Consider the following 14,009-nt stretch of genomic DNA (forward strand, 5'->3'; position numbering starts at 1 on the left):
CAGCCTGCACAGGTGCCAGAGGGTCGTTGGGCGCCCCTGGCAAGTGGGCACCGAGACATATGCACCCGCGCGCTGACACTGCAGCAGCAGCAGCAGCTGCAGCCGCCACCAGCGCAGCGCCCCTGTGAACCCGGCCTCCTCCCACCCTAGAGCCCACAACCTCTAACTGCTTGCCCCGCGCGTCTTCCCTCCGTCTGCATGGCTGCCTGGGGCCAATCCACTGTTTTATTTTTGCCTTTGTTGCATTTGCTTTCGAGTCATACCCAAAAAAATCACTGCCAAGACCTATGTCTAGGAGCTTACTGCCTATGTTTTCTTCCGGGACTTACTTGTGGTAATATGTTGAATGAAAGTCATCAAAATGGGCATCCTTATTTTGTTCCTGATCTCAGAGAAAAGACTTTTCAGCTTTTTATTTTTGAGTATGATATTAGCTGTGGGCTTGACATATATAGTCTTATTATGTTCAGCTATGTTCCTTCTGTACCCAGCCTGTTGAGAGTTTTTACCATGAATGGCTGTTGAATTCTGTCATGGTTTTTCGTCTAGTGAGACCATCATCTTATTTTTATCCTTCATTTTTAAAATGAGGTGTATGACACTGATTGATTTGCAGATATTGGACCATCTTTGCATCCCTGGGATAAATCCCATTTGATCATGGTGTATAATCCTTTTAGTGTATTGTTAAATTCAGTTTGCCAATATTTTGTTGAGGATTTTTGCATCTATATTCATCAGGAATACTGATGTGTAATTTTCTTTTGGGGGAGGGCATCCTGTTTTGGTATCAGGGTTATTCTGGCCTGGTAAAATAAGTTAGTAAGTGTTCCCTCCTCTTCAGTATTTTGGAAGAGTTCGAGAAAGACTGTATTAATTCTTCTTTAAATGTTTCTTTACATGTAGAATTCACCAGTGTAGCCATCTGTGGTGTTTTGGGGGGGGGTGGATTATTGGGTTTTTATTGATTTATTTACATGGAGGCACTGGGGATTGAACCCAGGACTTCATTCATGCTAGGCACACACTTTACCACTGAGCTATACCCACCCCCCCACCCAACCCCCCACCAGCCATCTGGTCCTAGACTTTTCTTTTTTGGGAAATTTTTTATTATTGATTCAATATCCTTATCAGTAGTTGGTCTGTTCAGATTTTTGGTTTATTCTTGATTCAGTTTTGGTAGGTTGTATGTCTCTAGGAATTTATCCATTTCTTCTAGGTTGTCCAAGTGGTTGGCAAATAATTGTTCATAGTAGTCTCATGATCATTTGTATTTGTGTAATATCAGTTGTAATGGCTCCTCTTTCATTTCTAATTTTATTTATTTGAGTCCTCTCTGAGTTTTTCATAGTGAGTCTAGCTGAAAGTTTGTCTATTTGTTTATCTTTGCAAAACCCAACTCCTAGTTTCATAGATCTTTTCTGTTATTTTTATAGTCTTTATTTCATTTATTTCCACTCTCTATGTTATTTCCTTCTTTCTACTAACCTGGGCTTAGTTTGTTTTTTTCTAGTTCCTTGAGGAGTAAAGTTAGGTTGTTTATTTGAGATCTTTTTTTTTTAAAATGTAGGTGTTTATTGTTATGGATTTCTCTCTTAAACCACTTTTGCTGTATCTCGTAAGTTTTAGTATGTTGTATTTCCATTTTCATTTGTCTCAAGGTATTTTTTAAATTTATTTTTTGATTTCTTCCGTGACTCATTAGTTGTTCAGTAACATGTTGTTTAATTTCCATATATTTTTGAATTTCCAGTCTTCTCCTTTTAATTGGTTTCTAGTTTCATACCAACGTGACCGGAAAAGATGCTTGATGTAATTTCAATCTTTGTAAATTTATTAAGGCTAGTTTTGTGACCTAACATATGATCTAGCTTGGAGAATGTTTCTTGTGCACTTGAAAAAAAAAATTCTGCTGCTGTTGGATACAATGTTCTGTAAATTTCTTTTAAGTCTGTCTGGTCTAACATGTGTCTTGATTCCAAAGTTTCCTTACTGATTTTCTGCCTGAATGATCTATTTATTGTTTAAAGTGGGGTACTGAAGTTCCCTACTATTATTATATCTGTCTGTTTCTCCTTTCAGATCTGTTAATATGCTTTATATATTTAGCTCCTATGTTGGGTGCATAAATACAAATGTTATATGGTCTTACTGGATTGACCCCTTTATCATTATATTATGACCTTCTTTGTCCTTTATTCCAATCTTTGTCTTAAAGTTTATTTTGAATGAAATAAGTATAGCTACCTCTGCTTTCTTTTGGTTCCTATTTGCATGGAATATCTTTTCTTATTCCTTCACTTTCAGTCTGTGTATGTCCTTATATCTGATGTGACTTTCTTGTAGGCAACATACATTTTGGGGCCTTGTTTTCTAGCCTTCCAGCCACTCTATATCTTTTGATTGGAGAATTTAGTCCTTTACATCAAAAGTGATTATTGATAGGTATGGACCTACTGTTGTGATTCTATTAACTGTTTGCTGGCTGTTTTATAATTCTTTTCTTACTTTCTTCTGTTTATCTCTTCCTTTGTGATTTGATGATTTTCTGCAATAGTATGCTTACTTTTCTTCATCTTTATCTTTTATCTATTTATTACAGGTTTTACCTTTGTGGTTACCGTGAGGCTTATATAAAACATATTTATAATAGTCTATTTTAAACTGATAACAACAGGTTCAAATGCATACTACAGCTCTAAATTTTTATTCTCCAAGATATCACATTTAATGGGAATTAATGCTAAATAATTATTGTAATTAATACTAAGTAATCTGAAGTACTATGGCATTGCTATTATAATTTTAAATGAACATAAATAACCTACTACTTTAACTGTCTGAATAAAAATTCTTACCTTGCAATAACAGATTCAATTGGCATGATACCAGGCACATAGTGGGCCATGGGGGAAACAAAGTGTCCATCTAGGATCCTACAGTCTGACTGCTCTTCTATCTAAAAGAAAAGCAAACCCAAGATGTATACACCAGGGCTAAGATATCTTAGTCTATAACAGATGTTTTCCTATATATAAAAAAAGTTCTATTCAATTAAAACTTTTTTTTCAGTGCCTACTATGTACCCTTTTGCCCCATTCTGCTTTCCAAAGACATGTCTCCTATGTACTCACATTTATTTTCCTTCTATATCCTTTACTACAGTCTAGTTGGGAAAATAAAGTATAAATAAACCTCACTTGTATAATGACATGCAATCACAAAGTAAAATACTAGTTACAAGAACTCAACAATATACAAAAAAATACAAAAACAATTTACCAACAAATTGTAAAAATAATTTACCACAATCAAATAAGGGTTGACATCATATATGTTAGAATGGCTCATTTTCAGGTAATCTACTGATGTAATGAGTCATGTCATTACATATGAGTAATGAGTAATGAGTCACATATTAAAAAGGAGAAATGTGATATTTACATATATAGCAAAGACATTTACTAATACTCAACACCTAAACTTTTTTCACCTCAAATAGTTTTTTTAAAATAAAAAATTCTTTACCAGACCAGTAGTCAAAATTAAATTAGCAGGAAAACACCACATATTTTCATTAAAACCTAAAACAAAAAAATTGTATCTTTGGAAGCTAAATATCTCCAGCTTTTAAAAAACACAAATTCTAACCAGTTGTGTCAACATCATTTATTAAATAATCCATATTTTTTGGCAAATGACTTAAAACCCAAATATACATTCTTCCCAAAATAATTTTAGGATTCTTTTATGGACCTTAATTCTAAGTTGAGTATTTAGTTGGAATTTCATTACATTGTTTTGAAAATGGTAAGGAGACTTAAGATGTATATGATATGAAATTTTTAATCCAAGAAGTCTTTACATTTTAGTCATCTTTGTGCCTCCTATAGTTTCAAAGTTTTCTTTTTATGTGTTTTAGAAGAATTAATTATTTGGCAAAGGAAGTAGCCCAAACTAATGTGAAAAGGAATATTAATTCAACAGTGTTGGGATAAATGGCAATTTTGTAAAAAAAAAGTTTTTAGAGCCATATATAATATAGATACAAAAATTAAGCTTCAACTCAACACTAAAAATGGGCAAGGATTTCATAGATATTTCTGAAAAGAAGACATACAAATGGCCAATAAGCACATGAAAAGATGCTCAACATCATAGTCATTAGGGAAAGGCATATCAAAGTCACAATAAAATACACTTCACACCCACTAGGATGGCAAGGACAAGTACAAATATTAATAAGAATGTGGATAAACTGAAAGCATTATGCACTGCTTGTGGGAAAGTAAAATGGTGTACTTCGGGAAAGTTGCCAAAAAGTTAAACAGAGCAACCCTGTGACTGAGTAATTCCACTCCTAGACACATAGCCAAGACAACTGAAAACATACATCCACAAAAACACTAGTATGTTAATATGCACAGCATTATTATTCATAATAGTTAAAAAGCAGAAACAACTCAAATGCCCATCAAATGATAAATGGGTAAACAAAATGTTGCATATCCATACAATGGAATATTATTTAGCCATAAAAAGGAATGAAGTACTGGTACATCCTAAAACATGGATGAATCTTGAAAATTTGCTAAGTGAAATAAGCCAAACACAAAAGGCCACATGCTGAATGATTCCATTTAGATGAAATGTCTAGAACGGGTAAATCAAATAGATAGCAGATTAGTGACTGCCAGCAGGTGGAAGGCTGAGGAAGTGGGGGTGAGCTAAAGGGTACAGGGTTTCTTTTGGGGTGCAGTAAAAATATCCTGGAATTAGGCAGTGATAGTTGCACATGTTGGGAATGTAATAATAAAAAACAACAACACTGAATTGTATACTTTAAAAAGGTGATTTTTTTAATGTATGTGAAATATATCTCAAATTCTAAAAACAGAGAGAAGAGACAGACAGATAAGGCTGGGAGAGGAAAGAAGAGAGGAAGAATATATATAAGAAAGCATTCTAAAATCCCAACAGTAATTCCTTCTTGGTAGGAAAATGAAATTAGGGGGTGGAAAGTGGCAGATTAGAGTTTTGATCTTTACTTGGTGTGCTTTACATTTGTTTATTTTAAGCCTATGATTTTTTAATAGAAAAAAAGAAACAGAGGAAATAGAAATATTTAGCAAAATTTGAGGGGGAAATGTCCTAAATCCAGAAGATACAGAAGGAGCAGCTATATAGTATAGAGAAGGTATTTCCAATTTATAAAATTTTGTTCTTAGCAGTGAAAAGTCTTGAAGAACACAGTCTTCTAAAGATATTCAATATATAAAAGTGGTGAAAGTAGAGTTATTTTGGCTGAAGGCAGTGGGATGTGAAGCCCAGCAATTTGCAACCCCCCTGAATAATACTTCAAGCATCCAATTACATAAACCTAGAAATATTTTACAGAAAATCATATGGTTGCTTAAAAACTATTTCAAATATATTTTCTCATATTCTCTAATTTTATAGCATTTTCTTTCTATCCTTCTCTCAGCAATTAACTATATCCCATAACATATCTCTGGTATTATTTAACAGTTGTTTTGATAATAGCTTCTCCTGTGCTGATTCTCCAACTAGAGTGCTTCCCTATATTAATTTTTTTTAAGGAGGAAAATAGTATAAGAGTTTATTAGGGGTAACCTGCTATCGACAACAGTGGGCCATACAGATGAGAGGTGCCTATGTGACCCCTTCCCTGTGTTACTTATAATTCTTCTGAAACACTTAATAATGTACTTTAACCCTCCTGAGCCTAAAAATAAAAGATGAGGCTCAAAAAGATCCAGCCCAAAATATTTTCTTACATCTAGGTAAGTATTAAATACATGCTCCCAAATATAAATGTATATATAGTTACTATAAGCATTCAGTTAGGATACATAGCATTTAAAAAATATTAAATGAAAAATCTATATTGTACTTATGTTTTAGAGTTCATTGTTATCTCACTACACCATTCAACCTACTCTTGTCACATAGTTATATTAAACTGAATTTCTATAATTGCATTTCTTTCATTTGAATACCTTATCGATGTATACTGGATAATCACTGGAAACCAGATTCTGACATCTTTCTCGATTTCCAATCATCTTTCTAAATTCAAAGAGTCTATTATAGTAAGGGGGGAGAAAGGAAAAAATTCAGTATTTATTCCCATTATATTAAGACTGATGAAAAGTAATTAAGAATTAGCAACTCTAGTACATAAACTATATTAAAATTTAATTTTAATCATTAAAGAAAAAGATTAGGCTGTTGGGTTTTTTTTTCAAGCTTGACATTTTGTCTCAGACAAAAAGTGAGAAATATCATTGTTCAGAAAATAATTACATACATAAGACTCAAAATTAAAGAAACAAATACTGAAAATTGATTTTCATAAGCCCAGATATTTCCATGAACTACATTATATCCCGGTTTTATAGTCATTATAAATTAAATTACCCAAGAAAGCTCAGTCCCTGGAAATTCTAATCAACTTAAAACTTACCAAAGTTAAAAATTTAGTTTGTATTTCTGAGACCTCTTTATTTTAAAATCTGAATTACTTTAAAAATAGTTCAATTTATGCTTATACAGGTTAAAACTTAAGAAAAATAATTAGATAATAGAGAAAAGGAAATAATTTCTTTTTTATATAGCAGTTTAACACTTAATTCACCACTTTATATTTGTGGTAAAGGACTTTATAACTGATATGAAATTTTAAATGTTTACTAAAACAACAAATTCAGAACAAGCCTTCAGAAAAAAAGTGCTTACCTTTTGAGATCCTCTGGCCTTCCCCATCCTCTGATAAAAAGTTTGGTGAGAAGAAGTCTCCGGTATAGAATATCTAACTTGCTCACACCCATCAGTAGCAAACAAACATCTATAAAAGATAATTTTAAATGACTTTAATAAATTTTATTTTAGCCAACAGGTCAGTTTTCTAACCACCCCTTTATATATCAGGAAAAAAATTAAAGATTGATCTACTCTCTTAGCAACTTTCAAATATACAAAACAGTACTGTTAACTATAGTTACCATGCTGTACATTATTAACTAAACTTATTGTGGTACTCATATCACAATAGATACATGTATCAAATCATTATGTTGTACACTTTAAAGTAATACAGTGTTGTATATCAATTATACAATTCCTCAATATAATTGGGAAAAAATTAAAGAATGAGATTCTACTAGAACCTTGAATTTATTCTCTTGGAAATAAGATACAGATAGAGAAAAAAAAAAAAACTGGGATGAAAGTAGAGAAGATGAAGTAGAGCCCTGAGCTTCAGTAAACTGAATCCTCTGCGACAAGATCTTCCCATCCTCAGCACAGTGACTGTAGTGAATACTCAAAATGTGCTGAACAAGAGGAGTAGCTAATATTTATGTAGTACTATTTCATCTGCCAGGCACCATTAAAAACCACGTGCGCGCACACACACGCTCGCTCGATCTCTCTCTCTCTCTCTCTCACATTCTTGTTTAAGCCTCCCAACAATTTTATGAAGGAAGATGTATTACCCCAAGACAAAGAAACTGTGACACAGAGCGGATAGGTGATTTACTTAAGGTCACACAGCAAGTGGGAAGCACAGCTAAGATGAATTCCAGGTACACAGCTCAAGGACAGGAACAGACAAATTATGCAGGGGAAAGGCAAGAGAAAATGATCATATATTCTCTTCTTTATTTTCTAATTCAAAAATTCTCACTGTAACATTTTAAAATTCAAACAATACAGAAGTATATACAGTAAAATAGGGAAAAATAATCTTCCCATTATCTCCAATTCTACTTTTCAGAGATATTTAGTGCTAACAGTTTGGATACTGTTCTTTCTGACCTTTCTCTTGTTGATGTTATTTCTTTACTTGTAAACACTTTATAAATTTTTACTTGAGTTATGTAACACCTTTTTGGCAAAATTGAAACAATACAAAAATATACAGAGTAAAACTGAGCAGTCTCTCTTCACTTCTGCTAAGCTTCCTCTCTTCCCAAAAGGTAACTGCTCTTAATGCTGTACACCTGTGAGCACTTGTTCTATCCATTTATACATATACACAGATTTTAGGTGTTTTGGTGTGTTTTTTTAAACACAGAAGAGACCAACTATATATTAGTATTTTTTGAGGGTTCTTCCTCATTCTGCCTAGTTAAAATACCCACAAAGCTCTTTCAATTTCAGGATGTATAGGCCTGCCTCATTTTTTTCTATTAATAAGTGAGCTTAGCCCATTTATATTTTTATTATTATGATAATGTTTTGGTTTTAGTTCTTTTTTGTTTTATTGAGTCTTAAGTTTTTTTTACCATTCACATTAAATCACTTTACATTTGAGTGTATGTAAATTTGAAAGAGATTTTATTTATTTTTATATATATATATATATATATTTAGTGGGGAGGTAATTAGGTTTATTTACTTATTTCTTAAGTGAAGGTACTGGGGATTGAACACAAGGATGCGTGCTAAGCACTCTACCACTGCGCTGTACCTTTCCTCTTGAGAGAGAGAGAAATATTTAAGATGTAATATACCATAGTGGTTAAAAGCACATCCTCTAGAGGCAAACTCCCGGAGTTCCTTTACTGTGTGATTTTGAGCAAGTCACTTACCCTTTCTGTAACTCATCCATAAAATGAGGATGATGACAGGACTTAACTCGGATTGGTATGAGAAATAAATGTTACTATACGTGAAGCACTTAAACAGCACTTAGCAAATTTAAGTGCTATACTTACTAATATTACTGATTATCTTTATAATTCTATTTAATACTCAAACCTGTATTTCCATATTTTATATAGTATTTATTAAGTCCTGCTGATAAATAATGAAAGATATATTTGCTCCCTTCACCCCACCACCCAATTTTAGTTCATATTTTTTCTTACTGCTTATCTTTATACCTTTAAATATACTAATATCTCTAGTCTTTAAATGATCTCTCTATCACAGACTGTGATGGCTGAGGAAATCACTACTTTCTACCTTCTCTTTCTTTTCTGCTTCTCTTATAAATTATATCAATTCTATATTTTCAGAGTTTATATTCATATTCTTAGTCTTAGAGATAGTTGTATTCAATGATCATTGCCAATCCTTTTGTAGTAATTAACAAAATAGAAAATAAAAAACAATGAGAACCCAAATAATTCTTTAAGAACACTAATAGATATTTCAGATGGGTTTATGGTTAGAATGTAAGAATAGTTTAGAATAACTTACTACATTAACTAAACAAGAAAGAAAGACATATCTTAGAGATATAAAGAAAACAAGCAAACAAAAACTCCTAGTATCTGATACAATTCAGCATCCAGACATAAGTATAAAGTAAAAAAATCTAGGAATGTAGGAAAGCATGATTAATTTGATATGATATAAAACAAAAATCTACTGTATAATATTTAATGATGAAATTTTAGAAGCATTCCCTTAAAAGTGAGGGTTAAGAATTCCCACTATTATCACTTTCATTCTAAAACAGAACAAGATATCTAAAGCTGAAAAATAAATAATGAAAAGGTTTAAAGATTAGAAAAGGGGGAGAAAGCCTGCCATTGCACACAAAGAGTATGACTATTACAGAGAAAACCCAAGTGAGTCAACAAAGTATTAAAACGTATCGTTATTACTAAGTTCAGTAATAGATGTCAGGGCAATTGGTTATCCATGTGGGAAAAAATTAAATTAAATCTCAATGCCTCATGCTAAGTACACACAAAAAATATCCACGTGGACTGGATCAGAGAGCTAAGAATAAAAAGTGAAACTGTAAACTTTCAGACGAATACACGAGAGACCATAGTCAGCGAAAATACAGCAAATATTCCAAGACCTTAAAGAAACTGGTTGATTCAACACACATTCATTAAAAATGAGCTCCATCAAGAAATGAAAAGACAAGCCAGACTATGAGAAAATATTTGCAAAACATCTATCTGATAAAGGACTTGTATCCAAAATACACAAAGAACTCTCAAAACTCAAAAGAAAAGAAACAAGCCAATTGAAAAATGGACAAAAGAGCAGAGAGGACTTTAAGGTAGGAAAACTATTCTGTATAATACTTTAATGGTAAATATATGATATTAAATATTCGTCAAATCCCACAGAACTGTATAACACAGAGTGTACGCTAAGGTAAACTATGGACTTTATTTAGTAAATATCAATATTGAGTTCATCAAGTGTAACAAATATACCACACTAATGCAAGAAGGTAACAGGGAAACTGTGAAGGGTAGAAGGGATATATGGGAACTCTGTGTACTATCTTGCTGAAATTTTCTATAAACCTAAAACTGTTATACATAATAAAGTCTATTAATTTAAATTAAAAAGTCCACAAGATGATTTCTCAAAGTTTTTAAGAGTAGTTCTACAGTACCTTTAAATATGAAGAAATTCTATTAGGATTACACACAGAGCTTCTGTCAGCATTATTGTATCAAGATATTACTGTAGAAGTGTTAATATATCAATGTGTTGAATGAATCAATCTATCAAATATCAATCAATCATATAAAATTTCTGTAGACTTTATTATAGTTTATAGGAGTAAAATAAATTCCAGTTTAAAAAAATAACAAAAGCAAAAATCATTTTGAAAAGTCCTTATGGACTTATTTATTTGCCACTTCCTCTGAAAAAGTATTTTTAAAACTTTCCTAAAACATTCTAAAATTTTTCAATATTCACTTGGAAAGTTAATCCAGAATTGAATGATGTAAGCTTCCAAGTAGCTTATACTTACAAATGATAAAATATATTTTTTGGCTTACTTTAACCACTTTACAAAAGTATAGTAAATTTTTTTATTATAAATATAGTCAAAATTTAAGGTTAACAAAGGAGAAATGTAGATAATTTTTAAAAATTTGATTTCCATGATCTTCCTACTCAATTCATTTGCACTGCTAATCAGAGAGGGGACTCATTAATTCTTATGCCAATGGTTTAAGCCTTTATGTGTTATTACTTAAACCTATCAACCTTTGTTTTCAGCTTAATCTTATGGGGGAAAAAAACTAAGAATCCCTTTACCTTAATGCACCAAGCTCTTAAATGACTCTCTCTGACTGAACAATTTTTAAAGACTTGCTATGAAATTATATACTATTCTCAAGCTCTCCTCAATTACACATTTCCATGTATTTTACAGCTATGTGGTATTCTAATGTTAACACACAGTTTGCTGAACAACCTTTTGCTGTTGCCTAGTAAAGTCAAAGTCCAAGCATGATAAGAATTTAATCATAGGTATGTCATAAATGTCACAATAATGTTAAAATTCAAAGACACAACTATAAAACACTATATTTATTACAATTATAAATTATCGAAATCCTGATGGCATAAATAAAATGCAGGTATTGATTTTAAAAGAATTCATTATGTCACTGGGTAGACTTAAAATTAGTGTTCTATCTAAAGTAAACACTAGTTATTTAATTAATCATGTTCTGTCTACCGTACACCTTTTTTTTTTTAGAAGATGAACTTACGGTTATTAAAGGGGAAAGAGAGGGGCTAGCAATAATTAGGAGTTTGGGATTAACAGATACACACTACTATACATAAAATAAGTAAAACAACAAGGAACTACTATATTGCACAGGGAACTATATTCAATATCTTATAATAGAAAAGAATCTGAAAAAAAAAAGATATATATGTATAACTAAATCACTTTGCCATACATCTGAAAGTAACACAACATTGTAGATCAACTGTACTCCGATTTTAAAAAAAATTGTCAATGTTTTGATTTCTCAGCATTATTTAATCTTTAATAACCCTAAAAAAGTCAATACACAGTGAAGCTTTCAGGATAAATGATAAAAAGCATTTCTTTTTAAATCATTGCTGAATCAATACCATATTATGGCCTCACTAAAGATTTTTTTATTAAGTTTTTATTTTTATGATTTTATTTCATTTACCTAACAGGATTGGCATAGACTATTCTCATGGGGAAAGATGTGTTCACTTCCAACAAGGGATGGATTTTTCCAGGAAGGTTGCACTTCTTAAATGTGGTTTGGTTTTCCAGTATGGTTTAGGTTCTGTGATATAAGAGAGGAAGACTCGAACTGCACCCATTGTAATCTCTTACTTTTTGTCCTCAGACTCCAAAAAGCTTACTCTCACTTAGAAACAGTGGGCTAAATCCTTATTTTGCACCTTCCGTTTGTAAATAATGTGAATTATCTTTTCACTCAAAACCTTTGTTCTTTATATTTTCATTAATGATTAAATCTGCAGAAAACTTTAAAAGCTACTTGAAACACCCATTAATTTTTCTAAGAAAAGCTATTCCTATACTCTGATGGTAAAACTGAAGAAATTAGTAGATAATCCATGCTAATTTTGACCATCTTTCTTAGAAGAATACTGTTTAACCAGACCATTGCCTGTGTCTAAATGCCACTGTGCATTTTAATGTATGTATCCTCGGACATCTGACTCCTTCTTTCAGGCCTTTTGGATTAACTGCCTTCTTAAAATTTAGAATTTGGTAGCTAGAAACTGGAAGCAACCCCAGTGTCTATCAATGGACTAATGAATAAGCAAAATATCATGTGTACACACACACACACACACACACACACACAAACACTACAATGGAATATTATTCAGCCTTAAAAAGGAATGAAATTATTTTTTCTTTCTTTTTATTTTGTTGGGGGGAGGTAATTAGGGTTATTTATTTATTTATTTATTTTTAGAGGCGGTACTGGGGATTGAACCCAGGACCTCATGAATGCTAAGCATGTGCTCTACCACTTGAATGGAATGAAATTCTAACAAATGCCACAAGGTGGATGAACCTTAAGGACATCAGGCTAAGTGAAACAAGCCAGTTACAAAAAGACAAATATTATATGATTCTACTTATATGAGGTACCTAGAGACAGAATTGTATGATTCAGTCTTATATGAGGCAGCCAGATTCATAAACAGAAAGCAGAATGGTGGCTACCAGAGGCTGAGGGGCAGGACAGGGGAAGAGGAAATGGAGGAGGGTGTAATTGTTTAATGAATATACAGTTTCAGTTTTTCAATTGAAAAGAGTTCTACAGATGGACGGTGGGGACAGTTGCACAACAGTATGATCTAATGCCACTGAACTGTACACTTAAAAATGGTTAAGATGGTACATTTTATGTGGCGTGTATTTTACCACAAAAAATATGAAAAAAATTTAGAAATTGGAGTTAATTTGGTAGTCTCTCTACACAATTTTCCAGAGGAAGTAAATTGTTACTTTCTTTCCCTCTTGACAGCTTTCTCAGTAAGCAGTAGTTCATTATTCTATAAATCCTAGAACAGAACTCAAGGCTATCTTCAAAAAAACACCACTGCATAATTTAAGTCATTTAAGTCATCATTATTTTGATGTTTGTCAGCCGGAGGCCAGCCTCAGCTCCTAGGGGCTGTTCACATTTCCCTACCACATGGCTCTCTTCACAGGACGTTCACAACATAACAGCTTACTTCTTCATGGCCAACAGGAGTGTGAGAATGAGTGTGCTAGCAAGATAAAGTCTAACATAACAATGTAACCATGGGAGTATTATCCTATCAACTTGGCCATATCATATAATACAATCATGGGAGTGATATCTGATCACCTTTGCCATACTCTGTTGGTTAGAAGGCAAATCACAGGTCCTGCCCACACTCAAAGGGAGGGGATTACACAAAGGAGTAAACATCAGAAGATGGGATCAAAAGGGCCACCTTAGAGACTCTCTGCCATCTTGGGAGAAACCAACTGTGAATTTCAATCAGCCTTTGAGCAGAATGTCTGGGCTGATACCTGCAGGGCTTTCAATGTCATAGGTGACAATACCTTCTTCCAATTTTCCTACCAATAGGAAAATAAACAACAAATTCCACAGACCTGAATAAACATTTGTTTATAAGCATGTGAGTTCGTGAAAATTTGTCTGAATTTTCTAAATCATGTTTATATATTTCCATTCACTCAAAAACAC

General features: G+C 32.5%; 1 protein-coding gene across 4 annotated transcripts in view; it reads right to left on the reverse strand.

Annotated features, from left to right (window-relative positions):
* Positions 1 to 14,009, reverse strand: part of ABHD18 (abhydrolase domain containing 18) — a 35,913-nt gene that overhangs the window by 16,639 nt on the left and 5,265 nt on the right. The window contains exons 1-4 of one of the 4 annotated variants that reach the window (XM_072937727.1): positions 7,521 to 7,618; positions 6,763 to 6,871; positions 6,024 to 6,108; positions 2,862 to 2,962 (exon numbers count right to left, since the gene is read on the reverse strand). In XM_072937727.1, the coding sequence (XP_072793828.1) occupies positions 2,862 to 2,962; positions 6,024 to 6,108; positions 6,763 to 6,854 (278 nt within the window). In that variant the 5' untranslated portion in view covers positions 6,855 to 6,871; positions 7,521 to 7,618. Of the gene's footprint in view, positions 1 to 2,861; positions 2,963 to 6,023; positions 6,109 to 6,762; positions 6,872 to 7,520; positions 7,619 to 14,009 lie in introns of those variants that run through there. The other 3 variants (XM_072937720.1, XM_072937738.1, XM_072937731.1) reach the window with 3 other exon arrangements.

Source organism: Vicugna pacos, chromosome 2, assembly GCF_048564905.1.
Source record: "Vicugna pacos chromosome 2, VicPac4, whole genome shotgun sequence".
Lineage (NCBI taxonomy): Eukaryota > Metazoa > Chordata > Mammalia > Artiodactyla > Camelidae > Vicugna > Vicugna pacos.